Raw genomic sequence first — 27022 nt, forward strand, 5'->3', positions numbered from 1 at the left:
ACCAGTCCCTGGAGAAGGACATCACGCTTGGTAGAGGGTCAGCGAAAAAGAGAAAGACCCTCAACGAGATGGATTGATACAATGGCTGCAACAATGGGCTCAAGCATAACAATTGTGAAGATGGTCCCGGACCGGGCAGTGTTTTGTTCTGTTGTACATAGAGTTGCGATGAGTCAGAATGGACTTGTCGTCACCTAACAACAACAACCAATGGTGAATTGATTTTTGACGAGGGTTCTAAGTTCATCCAACGGGGAAAGAGCAAACTCTTCAATAAATGGTGCTGGGACGACTGGATTTCCAAAGGCAAAAGAATGAATCTGGGCCCATACCTCACACTGTATATGAAAATTAACTCAAAAGGGATCAAAGACCTTAATGGAAGACCTGAAAGCATAAAACTCATAGAATAAAACGTAGGAGTAATGGTTTGGGACATGATTTTTGACAATGGATTCTTAGGTATGACACTGAATGCAAGAGCAACAAAAGGCAAAATAGATAAATGGGACCTCATCTAAAATCAAAATCTTTTATTCGTCAAAGGACTTTATCAACAAAGTGAAGAGACAGCCTACAGAGTGGGAGAAAATTTTTGGAAGCCACATATCAAATAAGGGTTTAATATTCAGTATATATAAAGAACACTTACAATGTAACAACAAAAAGACAAACAACCCAATCAAAAAATGAGCAAAGGACCAGAATAGACGTTTCACCAAAGAAGAAATTGAAATGGCCATAAAGCACATGAAAAGATGCTCAGTATCATTAGTCATTGGGGAAATGCAAATCAACACCACAATGAGCTATCACTTTACATCCAGTAGGATGGCTATGATTAAAAAGACAGAAAACAACAGATGTTGGCGAGGATGTGGAGAAATTGGAACCCTCATCCATTGTTGGTGTGAATGTGAAACGGTATAGCCACTGTGGAAAACAGTCTGGTGGTTTCTCAAACAGCTAAACATTGACTCACCATATGATCCAGCAATGCCACTCCTAGGAACATACTCAAAAGAAATAAAAGCAGGAACGAAAACAGATACTTGTACACCAAAGTTCATTGCACCATTATCCACAATAGCCATAAGGTGGAAACAGCGTTAATGTCCATCAACAGACGACTGGATAAAGAAAATGTGGTATATGCATACAATGCAATATTACTCAGCCATAAAGAGAAACGAAGTCTTGATACTTGCTACAATATGGACAAACCTTGAAAACATCATGCTGAGTGAAATAAGTCAGTCACAAAATGACAAATATTGTATGATCCCAAATATGTGAAATATCTAGCATAAGCAAGTGTATAGAGACCAAAGTTTATTAATGGTTACCTGGATAGGTGGTAGAGGGGAAGGAAGATGGAATAATTAGGGGACACTGAGCTTCTGTTAAGGGTGATGGAAAAATTCGGCAACGGTTAATGGTGATAGTTGAACAACATGATGTATGTAATTAATGCCACTGAACTATACACGCGAAGATGGTAGAAACGGCAAATGTTCTGTTACTTATACACTTACCACACACACACACAAAACATCAAGTAGGAACAGATGATGAAAATAGAAAAAAAAATTAAATGGAAATGACTTCCGCTAGCATATTTCCTTGAAATTCTAAGGCAAGAGCCCTGGTGGTGCAGTAGTTAAGAGCTACGGCTGCTAACCAAAAGTTAGGCAGTTCAAATCCGCTAGCCACTCCTTAGAAACCCTATGGGGGCAGTTCTACTCTGTCCTATAGGGTCACTATGAGTTGGAATCAACTCAATGGCAATGGGTTTTGGAGCCCTGGTAGCACACCGGTTAAGAGCTCAGGCTGCTAACCATAGGTTGGCAGTTTGAATCTACCAGCTGCTCCTTGGAAACCCCATAGGGTAATTCTACGCTGCCCCACAGGGTCGTTATGAGTCTGAATTGACTCAACAGCAACTGGTTTTGTTGATTTTTTTAACTCTTGTTAGTGTGTTAGTGCCCTGGTGGCAAAATAAACTTATATTTGCTTAAAAAATTTATAGTACTGTACAATTAAAATGGGTACATTTTTGTATGTAATTATATCTCAGTGAAGCTGATAAAGAAAAACATTGCTTATCATGATAGTTTAACTTTGAGGGACTCATTTTGCTAATAAACAATACCCAAAATCTGAACTGCTGATAATGAAAAGGTCCAGGTCTGTATCAGTCATTCAAGGATTCTAATTGTGAGCACCAAGTTGGGGCTCTGGCCAGCCTCTTCCTCTCCTGTTCCCCGTCCCCCAGAGCCACCCCCCCACCCCGCCCCGACACGCGAAGATTAATAACATACGTCTCAGGACAAGAATTTGAGATTATAGCTAAAGGATGACTGAGGTTGGCCTCAATCTCATGGCTTCTGAACCACACTGGTTCCTGCTCTTGCCCTTGCCCCTACTGCATCCCAATTGTCTTAGTTTCCTAGAGCCGCCATAGCAAAATACCACAAGTAGGTGGCTTTAAAGAATAAAAATTTATTTTCTCACAGTTTTGAAAGCTAAAAGTCCAACTCAGGATCTTGGCTGTGACAATTCATCCTGTGGGCCTCTCTCCTCGTTTCTCCTGGCTGCAGTCAATCTTTGGCATTCCTTTGCTGCTTATAGATGCATCTACCTACGTCATTACATGGCATCTGTCTTCTCCCTGTGTGTATGTCTCTCTCTCTCTGTGACTGTACTCCCATTTATAAGACACCACTCAAAAGGAACTAGGTGTAGGACCAGCTTTACTCCTCGTATGACCTCATTAACATCACAAAAGAAAAATTCTATTTCCAAACAGGATCACATTCACTGGTACAGGGGTTGGGACTTCAATTTCAGGGGGACACAATTCAATCCATGACAACAACATTGTGCCATGTAACTTCTTTGCCATTGGAGGAAAGGAAGCAAGAGGAGGAGCTTTGAAAGCGTGGCTTGATCATAGGGTTGCTCCTCAGTAGCCCCATTCCAATTGTCAGAATTCCACAGTTTCCTAGACAGCTTCAGAAACAGGGTAAAGCATAACTTGTGACTGCTTCCATCCCACAAAGCACATGATTATCTGGCCCTTGGTTGTCTCATATTTCTGGCTAAAGGCAATGGGTTGCTCTTAATAAAGCTACATATTTCCCCACTTTTTCCTGCTCTGCTTTCTGAAGGCTCACATTCGCCTGGACCTCGTCTTGGGTATCCCCTCCCTAAAGGCTGCATGAAGTATTTAACACACTCTAATTTCCTAATGTTATACAAATTAATACTTCCGTGGACAGACAGCACATGGGAGTTCCCTTTGCTCCACAGCCTCATCAACCCTTAGTACTCTCAGTCTTTTTCATTTTAACCTTTCACATGGTGTTGAGAGTGTACATTCTTTTCATTTCTTGGACTTTGTGCCCATGGATACATTAAACCTTCCAAATTAAAATTGCCTACGTACGCTGAACCGCAAACTAAGGCAGGTGGCCAGGCAAAGGACTGTTGAATCACCTTCAGGTGTGAGAGTCCATTTCTCATGTGGATGCTGAAGTGTGGACATTTCCAAGATATTTTGAGAGTATGTGAGGACAATGGAAACTGATGTCTGAAGTCTGTAATGTCCTGTAAACTTGGATCTTTTCTATGATGCTAGTTTCAAACTAAAGAGCACATGTAATGAGGAGTCATCCAGAACTGGAACCCAGGGAACTTGAGAACCTGACATTGGACAAGTCATTTCCTCTGCATGGTCCTCAATTTCCTCACTGGTAAAAGGTGATGGGGGTTGTGTGGGGGCTTGGGGACTGCTAGATTTCCGATACTGTTCACATCTCTACAGTTCGGTGCTATCTTTTGAGACGGTGAGGCAGGCACTCTAACCCTATTGTCCAGATGAGGAAATGGAGGCGCAGAGAGGTGAAGTGACTTCCCCAAAGCCACAGGACTCAAGGTGGCAGGGTTAGGAGCTGATCCCAGGTGCATTCCAGAAGTCCTCCCCTCTCAGATATGTGTGAAGTGTGAGAGGGCATGTGTACCTGCCGCTTGTGCACTGCTTTCTCCACTCCCACTTTCTGCCTGCTTTCATGAACACGGCTTCTCACAATTGCTCAGGGAGCTGAGCAGGGCAGGGCAGATGTTCTCACACCCATTCCTCAGGTGAGGAAACTGAGGCTCAGAAAGATGATGTGACTAAGACTGCAGCCCCACAGGACCTCAGAGCTACATCTAGTCCTGTGAGAGATGGGGACACTGAGGGCCAGAGAGAGAAAAGGCTGGGCCAAGGCCACTTATTGAGGCAGTGGCAGAGCCGGGTCTGAGACCTCAGGCATGTCGCTTCCCTCCTCTGAGTCTGTTTCCTCATCTGTACAATGGGGAACGGTAACCCCCCGAAGAGTATCCCTGAGGATAAAGTGCTTAGGGCATGACGGTGATGGTGATGAAGACGAGGGGGAGGAGCAGGCTGGCTGTCCTGGAATATGCCTAACCTGATGTCTCAGGAGGCTGGGAGGGCGGTGGCAGGCCTAGGAGGGCCCTCAGGACAGGGAGGCCAGGAGGAGTGGAGTTCCTGCTGAATGAAGGCAGATGGGGAGCGGTATGTGCAGTGTGGGTGTGTGGGTGTGTGGGTGTCAATGAAGAGTGGTGAGTAGGTGGGTGTGTCACCCACACAACAGCATGAGCGTTCGAGGGCAGAAGCAGCAGACTGCAGTGTGCAGAGCATACATCTTGGCCTCAGAGGGTCCTGGATTCGAGTCCCACCTCTGCCACTTCCTGGCTGTGTAACTTCAGGCAAGTATCTTCCCACTCGGGGCCTCAGTTTCCTCATCTACGGAATGGGCCTAATCCTCCCCTCCTCTCAGGGCTGCCTGTGAGGAGTCAGAGAGAGCAGCCTGGGCTGGGGAGAAAGCTGTGGGAGCTTTCAAGTGCCAGGCAGCCTCAGCCTTGGGCTCTTGCACATAATAGGGTCTCAGGAAACACTTGTTAAGATGAATTGTGGGCCTTTGAGGTGCGGGCACCTGTGGAAGGCCCAAGGCTGGGGGCAGGAGGGAGGCCTGCCTTGGTCTCCTGTTTGCCCTGCTAGTGAGGAGGTAGACCCGCCACTGAGGTGGCCAGCCTGACCCTCCTGTGGGACCTATAGTCTGTCTGCATTTCCCAGGGCCCTCCTCCATCCCTGTTCCTGAGGCCACCTCTCTGCTCTCGCCTTCCCTGCCCAACCCAATCTCAGCACTGCCCCCTACAGAGTATGGGCCCATGGCCCAGTGAGGCAGACCTTGGGGAAGGGGCAGGGTGGTGCAAGCCTGGAGCCTAGGAGGTGGTGCCCTCCTCCAGTGCTGTCCTTCTCTGAGGGCTGCTCTTTCCTCCTTTCCAGATGAGCTGCCCTATCTCAAGTGCCCTCTGCACACAGTGCTCAAACTCACACCTGTGGCTTATGGTGAGTGCCCCGCCTCATCCAAGGAGAGGCATGTGCCTATTGTGTACACAGCAGTGTCCTGGGAGGGCCCCAGGATGAGGGTGCCAGTCATGTTATGTGCAATTCCTCACCCCCAGGAAGAAGTCCCAGGCATCCTCCACCTCTCCCACAGTCCCACACATAACCTTGGAAATACTAAGGTAAGAAGACTCGATTTCTGTCAAAATCACAGAATGTCAGTGTGGCCAAGCAGACCCAGCACCCAGAAAGGCACAAATCACAGTGCTGGCCAACAAGGTGGAGGCCCATCCCAAGCCTGTCTGAAGGGGTGGGGTCAGGACAGGGTCAGCTTCCTGGGTGTGCAACCTGTGCAGTCAAACAGATCTTTGTGCTCAGAAGGACCCCACACTTGGTTTAATGCTCTGCTGCGCCGTCTTGAAATTCTTAATAATTTTTCAGCAAGGGGCTCAGGTTTTCATTTTGCACTGGACCTTACAAATTATGTAGCCGGTCCTGGGTCAGGATCCGGGTCTGGCTGAGGAGCCTCTTCTGGGGGGAAAGAGGCAAGAGGCAAAGGCTCTCACACTGCTGTCTCCCTCTTCTTCATACAGGGCCCTGTCCTCCCACGGTGTGGACATCGCTGCGGAACCCGGGAAAGCCCTGGACACTGTCCCTGCCCCTTGCTGAGCCCTTCCCAGGAGTCCAAACTGTCTCTGCCCTCACTGTCTTCCACCTGCAGGAGTTGCAGCCCTGTCCCACCTCCTCCAGGTATCACCCAGCCCTTGAAGCAGCCAGGACTGAAGCCTGGCCTTGGCCTCACGGGGAGAATCCTGCTTCCAGGGAAGAAGACCTCAGAAGTCTTGGTTCACAGTCGCAAGCAGTGGGCTGTCTAGCTCTGCATGGAGCTTTGTTTTTCTTACATTCTGCTCTTAGCAATAATGGCTCCTCCTCCATCCTGCTGGAGGGATGGAAATGTCATTGTGAGTTCTGCCTATTGTCCTTAAGCCAGGTCTTGAGGAGGTCTTGAAACCCTGTGGATGATGAGGGAAGTGTTCCAGGGCAGCGCCTCTAAAGACGAGAGAGCAGGATGTGGGTCCTGGTGAGTGCCTGTGGACCCTCTTTCCTTGATGGGAGGGACAGTAGGCACCAACCCACAGTCCTCTACTCCATCCCTTTCCCTGCTCCCCTGTTGGAGTCTACCTGGGGCTGCTGAGCAATGCTTGCGAGAAATCACACAACTATGTGGACCGGAGCCTCTAAAAACACGTGGTATCCACACACAGCTGGAACCTCAACACCTCTCAGCATCCTACCCATGCCGACCCACCTTTTAGGCAGAGGCGGGGCCCATCTACTCCAGACAGCCCAAAGAAGGTTCCTCCCTAAGAGCCCAACCACGTGGCAGTTCTAGTAACATGTGCACACGAAAAGGTGGCAACGTCCAGATTAATTCTGCAATTTTAATATAACACTGACATCAAAAACATGAAAGCACAAGAAAAAGCAAACAACAAAAGCAGAAAAAGTAAAGAAAGCTTCATCTTGCATGCCATCTTCAATTAACAGGTAGAAGTTGTCATGAGTGCTAGGTGAAGAAGGAATCTGAGGAGGCACTCTGGCTTGGAGAGTTAAGATTGCTACAGTTCATCAGCGGTGTCTGTGAACACAAGAAACAAAAGTGAAAACATAATTTGAAATACATTAAACAGTGAAGGATATAAATAACAGAAAGTGTCTTTCTACTCTTCATCGTTCCCCCACCCCAGGCCTCCCTCTGACATCCCACATCTCCTCCACACACACCCTCCTTCAGAGTCTAATTTAAACCAAAAACCAAACCAACCCTGCTGCTGTCGAGTCAATTCCAACTCATAGCGACCCTACAGAACTGAGCAGAACTGACTCCATAGGGTTTCCAAGGCTGTAAACTTTACGGAAGCATCTTTCTCCCGCGGAGCGGCTGGTGGGTTCCAACCACCGACCTTTCGGTTAGCAGCCAAGTGCTTAACTACTGCACCACCAGGGCTCCTTAGAGTCTGATTTATCAAGTGAAAATCTTACTGGATCCAGGAGAAGAAGTTGGCACCAGCTCTGGCGGCATTTCTGGTCCGGATGGTAGAGCTAGTGCTAGGGCCATCTAGGATGCTGGTGCTTGCCCCACCATTGGTGCCACTGCTGACACCAGCTCTCCATGTGGCTCTCCTGTTGGTGCGGTTGCTATTCAGAATGTACTGATGGTATCTGGCCCAGAAAGCAAACGGTATCCTGGCCCAGGCGTCGCCAAAATCTCCATCCTCATCCCAGGTCAGGAGTTCCACCTGTATGTCATCCCAGCTCCACCGTCCAATCAGAGCTTCATCCCCGATATTCATCTGGGCCCTCATCTGGGCCCTGGCATGTTCCTCAGCCATATCCACATCCATAGTTTTGAAAGCATCATCCACAGCCTCCAAGAAATGAGCCTTCCATTCCCGGGGGTCTCGGTTCTGATTCTGAGACGGAATAAGAGCAACCATAATCACAGAGCTACCTCACATTTGCTGAGCGCTCACTTCCTGCCATGCACCCTATTGAGCACGTTTCGTCAGAAGATAAAAATAAAGGTTACTGACATCAGGCTTCTATTATTCGGTGCCAGGCCTGGGATTTCACCCCATCCCTCACTTCTGACTGCTTCTGTGACCTTGTATAAGTTACTTAGAAACCTGTCTGAGCCTCTGTATCCTCACTGGAAACAGGAGGTGACAAGGAGGCTGTGACCCATTAACAAGCAAGGTATGGAATGTGCCTGCCTTAGTGTGTGGCACCTAACAGAGGCTCTCCATTACCTGGGCGATGAATCTCAGGACCCTCATCTTGCTGGTCTCGTGGCGGGCTCGCAGGCCCCAGAGGAATTCATACTCAGGCGGGCTGCTATTTGGGATCTTTTTGTATTCCAGGTACCTTAGTGAGAGGGGAAAATAAATTTTTGCTTCTAACCAAGCAGATCTGTTTTTCAACTAATGGGTTCCAGGTGGCACCTCCTCAAGCCTAATGCTGCAGCTCAGCTCCTGGAAGAGGATTTCTCTGCACCCAAGCTCACCCCCAGGGTTTTTGCCTCCAATATTGAGGTCTTCGGAGCCCTGGTGGTGCAGTGGTTAAGAGCTCGGCTGCTAATCAAAAGGTTGGCAGTTCAAATCCACAAGCTGCTCCTTGGAAACCCCATGGGGCAGTTCTACTCTGTCCTATAGGGTCACTATGAGTCGGAATCGACTGGACGGCAATGGGTTTGGTTTTGGTATTGGAGCCTTCAAAGCCTTATGTCATTGGTCCTACCCAGAAGCCACTGGAGGTGCAGGGGAGGCACGTGTAGGGTACTTGTTCATAGGAAGGCCACAAGTTGTGTGCCCCTTGTCACAACGAACCCGAATTCTGTTGGGTGTGTTGTACACAGAGGAGCCATTCTTCAGGCTCCCTGCTCTGAGCACACCCCACTGCAAGGGTCTCGTCTGAGGCCTGGCCAAACCCTACAAAGATCCACCATAGAAGACAATTGTAAAGGGAAGACACAGTCAACCGAGAGTGGCGTGCTCCATGCACATTCCATATTATACTCCTGGCCGTGCGTGCACGAGTGTGTATGTGTGTGGTATGTGTGCCTGTGTGGGGGTACGCATGTTTCCCAAGGACCAAGGATCGGGTGGGCCCTGGCCAGAAAATCAGGAGAACTGAGCTCCAGGCCCGAATGGTCCCATTACCAGCTGTGGGCCCTGCCCAGAGACTTCTCCCCAGGTTCCTTAGATGTAAAACGGGGGAATTCTCATAAAAGCCAATAGGGCAAGCACTAAATGAGATGGCGGTTGTAACACACCCTGCACCGTGTTCTCAATGTGTGTTCCCTTTCCCCGACACTGCCCTGGAATTCTCCTCCCCACAACTCACATACCCCCATCCACTTTCAGTATATCAGGCACCTGTCCCTCTAGTGCAAGATATGGGATGGGGAATGGCTTTCTGAGCCAGACCAGCACACAAGGAACACATGAGTGCGAGACAAAGTTAATTCAGTCAACACTTACTTCTGCTTCACAAAGTCATCTGTAAGGAGCTTCCTCAGATCGCCAAGGAATGGGTGTCTCACCCTGACAGCGAGAAAAAGAACCCACGGTTAGAGGTAGTAGCAGTGCCCAAATGTGGGCAAGAGCACTCCCTAACAAGATTGAGAGCTTCCCTGCCCATGAGGCTTCCCCGTGGAGGCCTGAGCATGCAGCAGAGGCCAGATGACTACTTGTCAGACATGCCCTATGTAGGGGTTCAAAGGGGCCCCTAACTCTGACCATCTATCTTAGATCTCTTCTGGGGACAGATAGGGGACCGAGAGCAGAGAGGGGGCCGAGAGATCAGGACCGTTTCGACTTCCACCTTGGTGAGATCCTTTGCTCTCTACTGGACCGGGACACCCCACTCCCCTGCACCAGACCACTAGGCTACTGAAATGCTGGGATCCCTTTTGCCAAGGGACAACACTGAGGGACAGGAGCTGAGAGAGGCCAATCATACCCAGGGCGCAGTCCCATCTTGCGCAGTGCCTCCCAGAGGACAGCTGCAAGGGGAGATGTAGCATGAGAATTCAGCACACGAAAATGAGACTGTGGACCTGAAAATTCAGCCACAGGTCCAGCCACTCACCCTCGCTGGCACAGTTGCCATTCATGAAGATGACGCCCAGGATCACCAAGAGGAGACTCAACCTGGGAGTGTCCTTGGTCCTAAAGGTGTAAAAAGAGAAATCCTGTCCAGCAGCCATTTGCACAAGAGACTACAGCTGGCTCACCCAACTAGCCTCTCCCAGATTTCTCGGCTAGAGGGGAAGTCTTCCCGGCGCTTGATCGCAGCAGACAAATCATTCCTCCACCTGAGACTTAATCACTTCATCCATACAATGTGTATACTAGCACTTTCCTTCCAGTGTTCTGCAGAGGGCAGGGGTAGTCACGGAACAAATGCTTGGCAAAGGTGTATCCAGAGGCACAGCCAAACCTTTCCTGCCCTCCGAGCCTCAGTATCTACCCTCAACAGGAAGCTCTCCCTTGAGGATCACTCAGCCAAACCCTACCACTCAGCAGGGAGAAGCAAGCAACAACAGGCCTGATTTCCTGGGAAGCTTCAGGAGGTGGGGAGCAAAACCCTGACCACAGCAATACCCAGGCTCAGGCTACTAGACGTTTCACCCAGTCATCACTGGGCACCACTGTCTGTGTGTGGGAGCTGTGCTAGCAACTTAAGCCCTGTTTTCCTGTTCCTCTTAGAGCATGTGGGTGGCTGGGCAGGAAAGGGGTGCCACTAAGGAAGGCCACCGCCCTCCTTCGCTTTCTTACTTTCCAAGGAGGCGAGCTGATGAGTCCCGTGTGCAGACAAGAATGTACAGGTGTTCTTCCTTGTCAATTTCCTTCAGGTGGATCCCAAATTTCTACATGGGGGAGGAAACAGAGTGTGAGATGAAAAATCCAGCCTGGGCCGCCTGCAGGCAGCCACTTGATTCCCTGTTAGAACTTTTCCTGAGTAGGGAACCCCAACTCGTGGGAGAGGGTGGAAGAAGAGAGGACATGGAGGACCTGGCTCCATGGCAGCTCTGGTACTGGCCAAGGAGATGAGACTCACTTCGAAAGACAATGAGACACTCAGAGAGCACGAGAACGGGGAAGTATGCCCCAAGCCGCCAGTGTAGTGGAAGCTCAAAGGTGGAGAGGCTAGGGAAGGCTTCTGGAGCAGGCAGTACTGAAGTTGGGACCAAAAGGGCTGCAGAGTTCAAGGCTTCCCCACTGCTTTTATTCCACCGCGCAGCTCCACATCCCTGCACCCACCTTTTCCAGAGTGTATGTTGCTCGTTCAATGATCTCTGGGAAATGTTCGTCGTATTCTCGGATGACATCCTTCAACATGTCTGCAGGAGGGGAGAGTTGGGGAGAGCTCCTGGGCTGAGCAGGGGCCACAGAGCTGCAGCCCCATGGCCAGCCCTGCTGAGGGTAGCACAGCCAGGGTCCTGTGCTGGTAGAAATGAAGGAACCAGCCATGGCCTGATGGGGTGGTGGCACATGAGCAAAAGGATGCCCAGAGGTGGGGGTGGGGGAAGGGCAGAGCTCAGGGAAGGGCACGGGTTGCCTACCTGAGCGCTTAATGGGGATCTTCTTGTAGTCCTTAATCATCAGGTACTTCACCAACTTATTTGCCTTGAAAAGGAGGAACACACGGGAGATCAAGGCCTGGGTGACTGCAAAGAACTGGATGGTGAGGGAGGAGAAGAGGGAGATGGGGGAGGGCAGGCTTCTTACTCTCTCTTGCAGAAGGGCCACATTGCGGGGTGGCAAGCACAGTATGTGCCTTGAGGGTATCTGCGACCTCAGGGTCATCGGGGGCTGAGGGGTCATCTGAGTCCTCGCCATCAATGGGGGCTGCGATGCTCTCCAGGTCGGTGGGAATGTAGGGAGTTCTCTCTCCTCCTCGCTGCTCTCATATTCGTCATCCAGGTGCTTGGACTGTGTCATTAGAGGAGAGACCCAGGGTTACCAGGCTCCCCGTGGAAAAGTGTCTGGCACACACCTTACCCACAGCAGGTACTTGGTAAATGACGGTAGTATGAGCAGCAGCTGACATGTGTTGAGCACTTACTATGTGCCAGGCACTGAACTAACCTCTTTTTCCACCAGTCTGTGTGCTCCCTGAAGACAAGAATTTCGTGGAGTAAAAACATACTTGGCATACTTGTGTTGGAGAAACATGGACAGGCTGAGAGAAGAAGAGAGAGGCGAGGAAAGGAGAGAAGAGGAGAGGGGAGAAGAGGAGAGGAGAGGGAAGGGGAGGGGGAGGGAAGGAAAGGGAGTGAGTGGGTGTGGAAATGGCAGGGAGATCTCACCTTCTTCGTCCTCTTGCCTCCCATCCTGGCCCGGGGCTCAGCACTGTGCTGAACAGTGGCAGCTGCACCCTCAGGCTCAGGGATGCTTGTGGCCATCTTGGCCTTGGCAGCAGTTGCTGACACAACATTCTGAGGCTCCACCCACCGAGTCTTGGCCAGAACCTTCCCAGACTTGGTTGTCTTGGGCTGAGCGGCTGCCACCTCCCTGGCAGATGCTGCCTGGGGCACACGAGAGGCAGCACTGGGGCCATCCATGGCAGCCTCTTGGGCCGGGGCAGGTCTCTTGGGCCGTGGAAAGGCTATGCCACTGACACCTGCCGGTTGCGTGAAATCAAAGACATCGTTCTGACCCAGGAAGACCGTCTTGGGCCTGGTGGCGTCCAGCTCATTGGCACGTGGAGCCTGAGAGAAAGCACTGGCAGCACTAGGGCCCTCAGTAGCAGCCTCCTGGGCCTGGGAGTCTGTCTGGGGCTCTGTGGAGGTTGCTGGAGCCCCAGGGGCAGTCATCTCACTGTTGGCTAGAATCTGGAAAGTCTGTGGAAAAGCAAGGGTTGTCCTAGGGGTGACTCCCTGAACCTCGACATATGTCATGGGGTGGGTATCGTTTCCTGAGGCCTGGTCTGTGGCCACTGGGTGGTTAGTGGCTGCCCTATTGTTGGAGGTGATACGGGCAGCGGCGGCAACGGCCCGAGCAGCCCGGTTGGAGGCGGCAGCGCGGGCTATGTTGGCAGCATGGGCGGCTGCCTCATTGGCAAGCGTTTCTGGATCCAGCTGCAGTGCCTCCACCAGGGTCTGGGCCAGCACAGGGTTTTCCAGTTCCCAGGGCTCATTCTGCAAGGCCAGAGAGAAGGGTAGGGGAAGGCAGGCAACTCTGCACACTTGCCTCATGCTTCCCCGTGCTGGCCAGCCTCCTCCCAGCAGACAGCCCTTCCAAATCCCCCCACCCCCTCGAGCAGGAGAGGGTTTTGGGGGAAGCCGGGCAATCCTTCCCCACTCAAACCTCCCCTAACCCACCCCCCTTGTCTCCTCCCCGGATTCACAGGGGAGAAGGCCCAGGGCAAGCAGGTGGCCAAAGGGGCCTCACCGACAAGATGCGAAAGCCTGGACCCAAGCTACCAAAGGCTCTGAGGATACGGATGTCAAAGCTGGTAAGGGTGCCGTAACCACCAAAAGCACCAAATTCTTCATAGTCGTTTCCTTCAATCATCTCTTCCTCCCCGACTCCCTGGCTACCCTCATCCATGTCTTCAACACTGTAGCCTTCTGATTCCATGCTGTAGTTCCCCTGGGCCATGCTGTGTGGCCCAAGCATAAGAGAGCTCAGCCTGAGAGGGAAGGTGAGGCGGCTTCAAGGCTAGGGGGCGGGATTCAGTGGGAGGCGGGACTTGGCGGGAGGTGGGGGCGGGTAATCACAAGGCTACTAGGCAGTAGAAAGATGAGGGGGTCTATTGGGGTGGATTCTGTCAGGCAGAGTCCTGGGAAAGGGATAGATGAGGCCAGAGGAGGCCCGCCACTGAAAGGGGAGTTTAGGATAGGCAGGATCCCCATCCCAGTGGCTAGGTGAGAAGAGGAGGCTGACCGAGGGCTTGGGTCTGAAGAGTCCCAAAGGGGATGCATGGAGAGAGGGAGAAACAAAGGGCTTGGATTTCGGGGTCTGAGCAGGGGATCAGGATGTAGGGGGAGCAGATGGGAAGGCTCAGGCAACAGGGACTTGCAGAAGGCTCTGAAAAACTGAATCGGAGGAATCGGTTTGGCAATATCTGGGTAAGGGAAGTCAGCTGGTTCCGGTCTAGGTTGGGCTCATACAGAAATGCTAGAGGCGGATAGGGTAGGGGTCTCGGACCTAGGTGAAGCTCGAATTGGAGGACTGGAGGTCTCAAATCCAAGGTACACCAGGCTAGGGACAAGAGGTCAGCTAGGCTGGAGTGAACTAGAAGTGGTTGGGGTTGGGGCGGGGCCTCCGGACTAAGAAAGCTCATTTCAGCACACAGGGGTCTGCTGAAGGGGCTCGGATCTGGGCCCCTGGGTCCAGTGCCGGGAGGGTTCCTATCTACATCTCACGTCTAATGGGGTTCTGGCTCTGCGGGATGGGGCTTTGTTACAGATCCTCTGGGGTAGGGGAGGGTGTTGGGTGCCACTCGCCCTCTCCAGGTCCTCTCTGGGCCTGGATCCTTACCTTCGCTGGGGCTCCAATGGCGCCCGTCCTCAGCACCACGAACCCGCAGCTTTGCCCTTGCCTACCGCTGCCAGCACAGCAGCTCCAACCACCCCGCCCCTTTTCTCCGCGCACCACCCCCATGCCCGGCTGGAGAGCGATGCGCATGCGCAAACCCATTTAGCCAGCTTTTCCCAGCGAAATCCCTTTTCACCAGGTCTACAGTGCGCATGCGATTTCTCTGGGGCTCGTGGTGTGGCAGGAATGGGGGTGGGGTGGAAGGGTGCTCTCCTTCCTGTCAGATTCCCCTGACCCCTCCCGCATCTGACCACAGGTGGGCACAAGCACACCCAGCAGTGGAGCTCAACTCTGGCAATCATCTACCACCAACTTCAACCTCTCCCCCTTTTGCACAGTGCTTTTCAGTCCTGTCTTTCACGCCCCCCACCCCGCCAAAATTTCTCCAGCCTGCTCCAGGATACACTATATGGCACTTCCCCCAGCATGATCCCTAAGTCACAGTTAAAGAGATCTCTGTCTGGTTCTCTGACTGCAACAAGTAAAAATCCTCAACCAAGGAGTCCTGGAATGGAAATGGCTGGAAGATGGTGGGTCCCTTTGTGTTCCTCTCCGTTATCCATCTCTATGAAGCACCTGGGAGCATCTGCTTCCTCAGCTACCCTTTATGCAGCTTGTATGTCACAGCATGATCTGTGATGGGGCTTGTTTTCCTCTCTCAGCTGCCTTGTCAAGTGAATGTCAGCATCCCCATTTTACAGATGAGGAAGCTGAGCCAGAGACAAGGTGAATGAATTACACAAGTCCACAGAGCCAGTAAACAGAAAATGCAAAATTTGTGCTTGGATCTTTCAGACTCCAAAGCCCTTGTGCCACTAGTGCTGGCCTGGGGACTGAGGCACCCTCCCCTCTTTAACTGGAAATGAGAGATCCCCCCAGTATCTGTTCTAAAAAAACAAGCTTTGTGTTCCTGGAGGCCCAAGCTCATGCTCTGCCTTCAGGAGAATTCAGGTAGAAAACCTGAGCCCTGCCCCCTGACTGCTCTATGTGGGTCCATCCAGGTGTGGGAATTGCTCCACTATTAGGTCTTTTCTTATGAGTGGCGTGAACAAGCTGTCCCTGAGGCCTCCCTGGTGCTCACTGGAGCAGCCAGGACAATCAGGCACTTGTGTTTCTGAGCCATGGCAAGCTCTGATTCAGAGTAAGGGTTTGCCCTGGTTTCTTCCAGGGCTGGGGCCTGGGGCAGCTGTGGTCTCATGGAAAGAAGCTGGACTGGGCTTCAGAATTCCTGGGGTGGAGTACTGGGACTGTCACTGGCTGTGTGAGCCCACTCAGATCACTCAACCTCTCTGAGCCCCAGTTTCTCAATATGCAGAAATGGGAAGCACAAGGAACACTTCCTGGGGTCCTACCCAAAGGGACACACATGCCACTGTGCTTGCCAGATGACTAAAAAACTCAAAAAGGTAGAAAATGATAGCCAGATGTGAGGTGTTCCTGACTCAGATTGAACCTGTTCTTTTTAAAAAATCCATGCAGTACTTTCAAACTGGATTTTTTATCAGCCTCTTCCAGGAACCCTATGTAGCAATGGAAATGATTGCTAAGACCACAGCTCTTACTCTAGTGACCAGTATCAATTCTGCCTGGCCGGATGGATGGCTTTCCCCGTCTGTTGCATACCAACCTCCCCTATCAGCTCCCTGTGGCTCTTCAGCCCTTCCTCTGTAACATGTCTTCTGTGAGACATGATCAGATCCTAGAAACAAAAGTCCTAACAAATCTGTCTATGTCAATAACTTGAAAATTTACAACACCAGTTCAAACTTCACCTTTGAAGTCCAAATCTATATGTTCATCTGCCTACATGATGTCTCTGCTGGGATGTCTCAAGAGTTTCTCATAGTTAGCCAGTCCACAACTGGTCACTTGGTATACGCACTCTTCCTACACAGTCACACGCTCACACCTCTCTCTCTCTATCTCTTTCTTTCCTCTTCACAATCTCAGTAAATGGCACCGTTATCCACTAAACTATTCACTGCAGAAACTGGAAGTCATCTGCCACCTCTCCCCTTTTCTTATGCACTGCACCCACCAGGAAAATCTCTGAAGATCTCCAGAGCCACCTCTCTGTGCAGCTCTCTCTTCTCCATTACTCCTAACAAATTCTTAACACTTTGATCTTTCTGAGTTCTCATCTCCTTCACTCAGGTTGTCCACTGTCTAAGCTGCAACCTGAAAACTCTATCCAGGCAAGAAGGTCTATGCATGAGGCAATGAGAAGTTCATCTCCTTACTTTTCCTTCTCTCAGGAATCACTGTCTTGTGTGGCCAGGGGTGTCATGCCTTAGAACCATCTATTTTATACTCTGTAGTTGTTGAGATGGAAAGGTAAGTATGGTTCTTGTTAATCCATCATGAGTAGAAGTTTAAGTATCCATAGTGTTTCTTTTCTATTTTTTTCACTGAGCCCTATGCTTTTAAGATGTATCCGCAGTGCTACACACGGACAACCCATGGTGTGTATCATGCCATTTTATCTATCTGCTTCCTCAGTGATTTACTCTTTCCTCTATGGAACAATAAAACAAAAAAAATATACAAAACTTACAGAGGTTAAAAGATATGAACACCAGCACATTGATAGGAAGCAATGCAACTCAGAAGAAAATGGTTACCATATTTAAAACAGTGAAAGAAAATTGACTGTCAGCCTATAACTCTGTACTTAATGAAGATATTTTTAAAAAAGAAAGTTGAAAAAGCAATCTCAAGATGGTGGACTAGTCAGATGCCCTAAGCCATCCTTCTGCAACAATGAAGTGAAAAACCAAGTAAAGCAGACACAGATGTCAGTCCTGGGACTCTGAACTTTAAATGAGGGGATAAAGTGTTAGATCGGAAGCCACTAAAAAGAAGAAAACGATAGAAAAAGGTGAACAAGTTGAAATACAGAGTGGAGGTTCCCGGCAAACCGTAGTACACAGCGTGGCCGTCTTTGTAAAAAGCCAGCTATCTCACAGGAAGAATGCAAGGAGGTACCTTCACAGAATTCCCAATAGGAGATAGAGGTACAATGCAAACTCATGTAGAACTAAGTAAGAACAGGATTGCTGGCTGCAGCTCAAGGTAGTGCTCAGACACTCTCACACAGAAACCACAAGAGCATGCTCCTAAATCCCCCACCCCTCTGGTGAATAGCGGCAAAAATCGCCGCATTCTGGCAGGCCTAACCGCTGGGGAGCACAGTATGAACCCACCCTATTGTCCTCCTCCATCTAGTCTCATCTGCCCCTCCCTTCAACCCCCCACCTCTCTCTCACACCCTAATGGAAGATTTCAGCGAAGTATCAGGATACAAGATAAACATAAAAAAGTCAGTTGGATTCCTCTACATCAACAAAGAAATTTGAAGAGTAAATCACCAAATCAATACCATTTACAATAGCCCCCAAGAAGATAAAATACTTAGGAATACATCTAACGAGAGATGTAAAAGACCTATACAAAGAAAACTACAAGACACTACTGCAAGAAACCAAAAGAGACCTACATAAGTGGAAAAACATACCTTGTTCATGGATAGAAAGACTCAACACTGTGAAATTGTCAATTCTACCTAAAACCATCTACAGATACAATGCAATCCCCATCTAACTTCCAATGACTTTTTTTTAATGAGATGGAGAAAAAAATCACCAACTTCATATGGAAAAGGAAGAGGCCCCAGATAAGTAAAGCATTACCGAAGAAGAAGAACAAAGTGGGAGGCCTCACACTACCTGATTTTAGAAACTATTATATCTCCACAGTAGTAAAAGTAGCCTGGTACTGGTACAACAACAGATACATAGACCAATGGAACAGAATTGAGAATCCAGGTGTAAATTCATCCACCTATGAGCAACTGATATTTGACAATGGCCCAAAGTTCATTAAATGGGGAAAAGAGTCTCTTTAACAAATGATGCTGGCATAATTGGATATCCATCTGTAAAAAAACTGAAACAAGATCCGTACCTCACACCATGCATAAAAGCTAACTCAAAATGGATCAAAGACCTAAATATAAAATCTAAAACAATAAAGATCATAGAAGAAAAACTAGGGACAATGATAGGAGCCCTAATACATGGCATAAACAAAATACAAACCATAAGTAACAATGCAAAAACACCAGAAGAGAAACTAGATAGCTGGGAGCTCCTAAAAGTGATAACGTGATACTCGTGAGGGGTGTGCTTCTTAGCTCAAGTAGATACATGAGACTAAATGGCAGCTCCTGTCCAGAGGCAGGATGAGAAGGCAGAAAGTGACAGGAGCTGGCTGAATGACAACAGAAATCCAGGAGTGGAAAGGGGGAGTGTGCTGTGACATTGGAAGGATTGCAACGGAGGTCACATAACAACATGTGTATGAATTTTTGTATAAGAAATTAACTTGAACTCTGAACTTTCACCTAAAGCACAATAAATAAATAAAATAATCAAAGGATGGAAAAAATGTATCAAGCAAATAGCAATGAAAAAAGAGCAGGATTAGCAATACTAATTACAGACAAAATAGACTTTAAGGCAAAATCCACCATAAAACACAAGGAAGGACATTATATAATGATTAAAGAGACTATCCACCATGATGACATAACCATAATAAATATCGATGCACCCAATGACATGGTTCCAAAATACTTAAAACCAACTCTAACAGCACTGAAAAGAAAAATCGACAGTTCCACAATAGTACTAGGAGACTTCAACACAACACTCTTGGTAAAGGACAGAACATCTAGGGAGAAACTCAACAAAGATACAGAAGATCTAAAGGCCACAAGCAACCAATCTCACCTCATAGATATATATATAGAACACTCCACCCAACAGCAGCAGAAGTATACATTCTTTTCCAAAACCCATAGAACTTTCTCCAGAATAGACCACAACTTAGGGCACAAAGCAAGCCTCAACCAAACTCAAAACACTGAGATAATTCAAAGCATCTTCTCTGATCACAATGACATAAAGTAGAAATTAATAACAGGAAGAGCAAGGAAAAAAATCAAAAACATAAAAACTGAATAACACCTTGCTTAAAAACCACTCAGTAATAGAAGAAATCAAAGATGTAATAAAAAAAATCCTAGAATCAAATGAGAGTGAAAGCACATCATTCCAAATCTGCTGGGATGTAGCAAAGGCGGTGTCCAGAGGTGAATTTACAGGAATGGATGCTTACATCAAAAAAGAAGAAAGGGATAAAATCAAAACATTAGGTTTACAACTTGAACAAATAGAAAGTGAACAGCAAAAGAAACAAAGAGCCACCAGGAAAAAAGAAATAATAAAGATCAGAGCAGAAAAAAATGAAATAGAGAACAGAAAAACAACATAAAGAATCAAAACAACTTAAGTTGGTTTTTTGAAAGGATCAACAAAATTGACAAACCACTGGCCAAACTGACAAAAGAAAAACAGGAGAGGACGCAAATATCCCAAAGAAGGAATGAAATGGGGGGCATTACAACAGACCCCACTGAAATAAAAAGGATCTTAACAGAGTGTTATGAAAAACCATACTCCAAAAAAATTGAAAACCTAGGGGAAATGGATAAATTTCTAGAAACACACTACCTTCCTAAATGATCAAAAACTGAGGTAGAATATAACTGAGGTAGACCCATAATGAGAGAAGAGATTGAAAACGTAATTTAAAAAACTCCCAACAAAAAAAAGTCCTGGTCCAGATAGCATAACTGGAGAATTCTACCAAATGATCAGAGAAGAGCTCACACCAGTACTACTCAAACTATTTCAGAACATAGGAAATAAAAGTGATACTTCCTAATTCATGTCATGAAGCCAGCATAACCCTGATATCAAAACCAGGCAAGGACACCACAAAAAAAGAAAATTACAGACTGATATCTCTCATGAATAGATGCAAAAATTCCCAGAAAATTCTAGCCGATAGAATTCATATAAAAAAATGATATACCACCACTAAGTGGGATTCATAGTATGTATGCAAGGATGGTTCAACATTAGAAAATCAAAGTAAATAAAAAAAGAGAATCACATGATCATCTCAATCGACCCAAAAAAGGCATCAGATATAGTCCAACACCCAATCCTGATAAAAAACTCTCAATAAAATAGGTATAGAAGGGAAATTCCTCAACATAATAAAAGGCATCTATACAAAACCAACAGCTAACATCATTCTCAATGGAGAGAGGCTGAAAACAATTCCTGAGAGTGGGAGCAAGACAAGGATGCCCTTTATCACCACTCCTACTTAACATTGTGCTGGAAGTCCTAGCTACAGCAATAGGGCAAGAAAAAGAGATAAAGGGCATCCAAATTGGTAAGGAAGAAATAAATCTATCCCTGTTCGTGGATGATATGATACTATACGTAGAGAACCCTAAAGACTCCACAAGAAAACTACTGGAACAAATAGATTCAGCAGAGTAGCAGAATACAAGATGAATATACAAAAATCAGTTGGATTCTTCTACACCAATAAACAGAACTGTGAAAAGGAAATCAGAAAAGCAATACTATTTTGTCATAGCCCCTAAAAACTTAAAATACAAAGGAGTAAATCTAACCAGATACATAAAATGCTTATACAAAGAAAACTACAAAACACATGCAAAAAACCAAAAGAGAACAATATAAATAGAAAAACATACCATGCTTATGGATAGGTAGACTCAACATTGTGAAGAAGAACAAAATAAGAGACTTTGCACTACCTGACCTCAGAACCTACTGTACTTCTGCAGTAGTCAAACAGCCTGGTACTGGTACAATGATAGACACATTTACCAATGAAATAGAATCAAGAACCCAGATGAAATTCAACCACCTACTGTCACCTAATCTTTGACAAAGGCCCAAAGTCCATTAAATGGGGAAAAGATAATCTTTTTAACAAATAATGCTGGTAAAACTGGATGACCATCTGTAAAAAAATTGAAACAGGACCCATACCTCACATCATACACAAAAAATAATTCAAAATGGATCAAAAACCTAAAAATAAAAAATATATATATCTATAAAGATCATGGAAGAAAAAATAGGGTCAACTCTAAAAAAGAAAACCAAACCAAACCCATTGTCAACGAGTGAATTCTGACTCATAGTGACCCTATAGGACAGAATAGAACTGCCCCATAGAGTTTCCAAGGAGCGCCTGGTAGATTCCAACTGCCGACCTTTTGATTAAGAGCCATAGCTCTTAACCACTACGCCACCAGGATCAAGTCTAGGGACCCTAATATACAGGATAAATAGGATATAAACCATAACTAACAATACACAAACACCAGAAGATAAATAACTGGGATCTTCTAAATATTAAACACTTATGTTCATCAAAAGACTTCACCAAAGGAGCAACAGAGCACCTACAGACTGGGAAAATATTTTTGGCTATGACATATCTGACAAAGATCTAACCTCTAAAATCTGTAAGAAAATCCAACACCTCTACAACAAAAAGCTAAATAATCCAATTAAAAAAATGAGCAAAGGACATGAACAGACACTTCACCAAAGAAGACGTTCAGAAAGATAACACATACATGAGGAAATGCTCGAGATCACTAGCCATTAGAGAAATGCAAATCAAAACTGCAATGAGCCATCTCACCCTGACATTACTGATACTAATCCAAAAAACAGAAAATAACAAATGTTGGAGAGGCTGTGGAGAGATTGAAACTCTTATGCACTGCTGGTGGGAATGTAAAATGGTACAACCATTTTGGAAAATGATATGGCGCTTCCTTAGAAAGCTAGAAATAGAAATACTATACGATCCAGCAATCCCATTCCTGCGAATATATCTTAGAGAAATAAAAGCAATCACAGGAATAAACATATACACATCCATGTTCATTGCAGCATTATTCACAATAGCAAAAAGATGGAAACAACCTAAGTCCTCATCAACAGATAAGTGGATAAACAAACTATGGTACATACACACAATGGAATACTATGCAACCATAAAGAACAATGACAAATCTGCAAGACTTCTCACAACATAGATGAATCTGGAGGACATTATGCTTAGTGAAATAAGTCAATCATAACAGGACAAATACTGTATGAGACCACTATTATACAAACTCAAACAAAGGTTTATACACAGAAAAAAAGTTATTTGATGGTTACGAGGGAGGGGAGGGGTGAGGAGGGAAAAACACTAACCAGATTGTAGATAAGTGGTAACTTTGGTGAAGGGTAAGACAGTACACAATACTGGGGAACTCAGCACAACTTGATCAAGGCTAAGTCATAGAAGCTTCATAGACACATTCAAACTCCCTGAGGGATCAAGTTACTGGGCTGAGGGCTGGGGACCATGGTCTCAGGGTACATCTAGCTCAATTGGCATAACATAGTTTATAAAGAAAATGTTCTACATCCAACTGTGTTGAGTAGCGTCTGGGGTCTTAAAAAGCCTGCGAGCAACCATCTAAGATGCATCTACTGGTCCTACCTTGTCTGCAGCAAGGAGAAGGAAGAAAACTAAAGACACAAGAGAAAGATTACTCCAAAGGACTAATGGACCACAACTAACACAACCTCCACCAGACTGAATGCAGAACAACTAGATGGCGCTTGGCTACTACCACCTACTGTTCTGACAGGGATCACAATAGAGGTTCTTGGACAGAGTGGGAGAAAAATGTAGAACAAAATTCAAACTCACCAAAAAAGACCAGACTTACTGGTCTGACAGAGACTGGAGAAACTCTGAGATTATGGCCCCTGGACTTCCTTTTAACTCAGTACTGAAGTCACTCCTGAAGTTCACCCTTCAGCCAAAGATTAGACAGGCCTATAAAACAAACAATAACGTGTGAGGAACGTGCTTCGCAGTTCAACCGTGTATACGAGACTAAATGGGTACACCGGCCAAAAAGCAAGGACTAGAAGGCAAGAAGGGATAGGAAAACTGAACAAATGGAAATGGGGAAACCAGGGTGGAGAAGGGGACAGTGTTGACACAGAGCAGGGCTGGCAACCAATGTCACAAAACATTTTGTATATTACTTTTTTAGTGAAAACTAATTTGCTCTGTGAACTTTCACCTAAAGCACAATTAAAAAAAATGAAGTTTGAGATCCTAGAACAGCAAATGTGAAATAGGAGAAGGAGAATAAGTTATACAGTTATTATATCTTACAGCTGCATACCATTTTCTATTTTTCCCCAATTTTTATTTTTAAAAAATTATTTTATTCTTTCAGCAACCTCATGATATAAATGGAGTCAATATTATTATCCTTATTTTTGAGATGAGAACTGTGAGGGCCATAAAGGGGAAATGTCCTCCATAAGGCCATTCAGTAACTCAAAGACACTTGAAGGAATATACCCAATTCTGTGCTCATTTAATCCAGAATTTTTTACCCTACTGGCTTTAAGCATCCCTTTCTGCTTTCTCCCTTTGGTGATTCCCTTTTGAAACTGAACTCTCGCCAGCTGTGGAGTGGAGATGATCCATGTTCAGAGTTGCAGAGAACTGTTGTTTAAAGATCCCCAAGGGACCAGTTTCCGCTGCTTACCTGCAAAGCAACTATTTGAACATGTGATGGAAATCCCTTAGAGGTGGCTGCTGGGATTCCTCCCACCCGAGACTCCTGTAATTAGCTCTGTTAACAACTGTGATTGAACATGGCTTGTCGTAGTCATTGTCCACTGACAGGCACAGATAAGAGCCACGTCTCAGCAAGTGGTGTTCTAAATGGTGTTCCCTGTTTGGCAAACTCATGTGAGGCACTTATCTGAAACACAGTTCCTAAATTCTGTTAGCAGCAGACAGTGTCATTGCAACATCTTCCAAAGCTGACAATGGAAGCCTTAACAGATTCCCAGGGAGTGCACTGCCATTCACTGGGAGAGACTGTTTCTATTCTGACCTTGCCCAGGATCTGGCTGCCCTTTCTTCTTATGGAAAACATAGCTGTGATTTTGCATGATTAAGAGAAAAGGCAGTCTTTGTCTTCCTTCTCCTTAAGACTCCCATGGTTTCAGATCTTCCCAATAGGAACAATTGTAAGTGAAAGTTATAATGGTATATTCAGCTTACGTTTTTCAGAGCCTGTGCTCTTATTAGAAGCAAAACAAAGTGCTGCTTACGAACACCAGTCCAAGACGGCAGTACAGAGCCAAGAGGTAGAGTAGGCGTTGGACGGGAGGTGTTGCCCTGGCAGTAAATCCAAGTTACACCAAAGGAAGTGTTTCTAGGGGAGCTATTTGAGCAAGAGGTAAATACTTAGTCATTCAGAACAGCCTATAAATGTCTGCTGCATCTCCAACAAGGGGAAGTTTGATTTGAAACAGCTCTCAGGATGGTGGGACAGCATTTTTCTCTTCAAAGCAACAGTTTATTCACAATACACATTCCTTTGTTAAGAAATTTAAGAGTCTGTATAATCAAACGCTTGTCAATAAAGTGATAAAGAGCTTAAATAAATAAATAAATAATGTTAAAAGAAAGTGTCTTTTATGCCTACATAATATGAAATAATTCATCATTGGTAGACCTGCATTCCATCTTCTAGGAATACGGAATGCAGGTCTACTAATGATGAACTAGTAGAAATGGTGGGCTGGTATTAGCCATATTGAATGGGACAATTATATGGTCTACTATGCTGGGAATGACAAATTGAAGAAGAATGGCATCACATTCGTCATCAAAAAGAACATTTCCAGATCTAGCCCGAGTACAATGCTGTCAGTGATAGGATAATACCCTTACACCTACAAGATAGACCAGTTAATATGACTATTATTCTAATGTACATACGAACCACTAATCCAAAGATGAAGAAATTAAAGATTTTTACCAATTTATGCACTCTGAAGTTGATCAAACCTGCAATAAATATGAACTGATAATTACCAGTGATTAGAAAGAGAAATTTGGAAACAAAGAAGAAGGATCACTAGTTGGAAAATATGGCTTTGGTGATAGAAATGATGCTGGAGATAGCAGGATAGAATTTTGCAAAACCAATAACTTATTCATTGAAAATTCCTTTTTTCAACAACATAAACGGCGACTATACATCTCATCAGGTGGGATATACAGGAATCAAATCAACCACATCTATGGAAAGAGACAGTAGAGAACCTCAAGATCATCAGTCAAAACAAGGCCAGGGGGTGACTGTGGAGCAGACCATCAATTGCTCATATGCAAGTTCAAGTTGAAGCTGAAGAAAATTAAAAGAAGTCCACAGAGTCAAAATACGACCTTGAATATATCCCACCTGTATTTCGAGACCATCTCAAAAATAAATATTACACGCTGAATACTAATGACTGAAGACTCGATGAGTTGTGGGATGACATCAAGGGCGTCATACATGAAGAAAGCAAAAGGTTATTAAAAAGACAGGAAAGTAAGAACAGACCAAAATGGATGTCAAAATAGACTCTGAAACTTTCTTCTGAACATAGAGTAGCTAAAGCGAACGGAAGAAATGATGAAATGATGAAGTAGAAGGGCAGCTCGAAAAGACAAAGTTAAGTATTAGAATGAAATCAAAGACCTGGAGTTAGAAAACCAAAAGGGAAGAATACGCTCGGCATTTCTCAAGCTGAAAGAACTGAGGAAAAAATTCAAGCCTTGAGTTGCAATATTGAAGGATTCTATAAGGAAAAAACTGAACGACGAAGGAAGTATCAAAAGAAGATGGAAAGAATACACAAGGTCATTGTACCAAAAAGAATTGGTCGTCGTTTGACCATTTCAGGAGTTAGCACATGATCAAGAACCACTGGAATTAATGGAAGAAGTCCAAGTTGCACTGAAGGCATTGGCAAAAAACAAGGTTCCAGGAATTGATGGAATACCCATCAAGATGTTTCAACAAACGGATGCAATGCTAGCAGCACTTAGTCGTCTATGCCAAGAAATTAGGAAGATAAGTATCTCACCAGACAACTGGAAGATATTCATATATGTGTCCATTCCATAGAAAGGTCATCTAAAGAAATGTGGAAATTATGGAACAAAATCATTAATATCACATGCAAGTAAAATTTTACTGAAGATAATTCCAAAACGGTTGCAGCAGTACATAAACAGAAAACTGCCAGAAATTCAAGTTGAATTCAGAAGAGGACATGGAATGAGGGATATCATTGCTGAAGTCAGTTGGATCTTGGCTGAAAGCAGAGAACACCAGAAAGACATTTACCTGTGTTTTATTGACTATGCAAAGGCTTTTTACTGTGTGAATTGTGACAAACTATGGATAACATTGCAAAAAATGGGAATTCTAGAACATTTAACCATGTTCATGCGGAACTTGTATATAGACCAAGAGGCATCATTTGAACAGAACGAGGAAATACTCTGTGGTTTAAAATCGAAGAGATGTGCCTCATGGTTGTATCATTTCACCATACATATTCAATCTGTACACTGAGCTTATAATCTGAGAAGCTGGACTATATGAAGAACATAGAAGGAGGATTGGAGGAAGATTAATCAAAACCTGTGATATGCAGATGACACAAACTTC

The 27022-nt window shown here is 46.0% G+C and overlaps 1 protein-coding gene and 1 non-coding gene across 3 annotated transcripts; both read right to left on the minus strand.

Annotated features, from left to right (window-relative positions):
• Positions 1 to 6841: 6841 nt before the first annotated feature.
• On the minus strand, positions 6842 to 14612 carry LOC101357796 (melanoma-associated antigen D4). Of its 2 annotated transcripts, none has more exons than XM_004376820.1 (13): positions 14464 to 14612; positions 13372 to 13582; positions 12288 to 13118; positions 11707 to 11910; positions 11541 to 11604; positions 11239 to 11318; positions 10753 to 10844; positions 10064 to 10143; positions 9935 to 9977; positions 9454 to 9516; positions 8224 to 8338; positions 7457 to 7887; positions 6842 to 7052 (listed from the first exon to the last, which is right to left on the minus strand). In XM_004376820.1, exons 2-13 carry the CDS (start codon positions 13579 to 13581, stop codon positions 7043 to 7045), a joined length of 2223 nt encoding a protein of 740 aa, XP_004376877.1. In that variant the 5' UTR covers position 13582; positions 14464 to 14612; the 3' UTR covers positions 6842 to 7042. The 2 variants fall into 2 exon arrangements, with proteins under 2 accessions (XP_004376877.1, XP_004376876.1); XM_004376819.1 differs by having other exon boundaries at positions 13372 to 13612.
• LOC111820695 (small nucleolar RNA SNORA11) lies at positions 8740 to 8867 on the minus strand. The gene has a single exon (XR_002824210.1). It is a non-coding gene; the product is annotated as a small nucleolar RNA SNORA11 (small nucleolar RNA).
• Positions 14613 to 27022: the final 12410 nt, after the last annotated feature.

The sequence above is a fragment of the Trichechus manatus genome, unplaced genomic scaffold, assembly GCF_000243295.1.
Source record: "Trichechus manatus latirostris isolate Lorelei unplaced genomic scaffold, TriManLat1.0 scaffold00046, whole genome shotgun sequence".
Classification (NCBI taxonomy): Eukaryota; Metazoa; Chordata; class Mammalia; order Sirenia; family Trichechidae; genus Trichechus; species Trichechus manatus.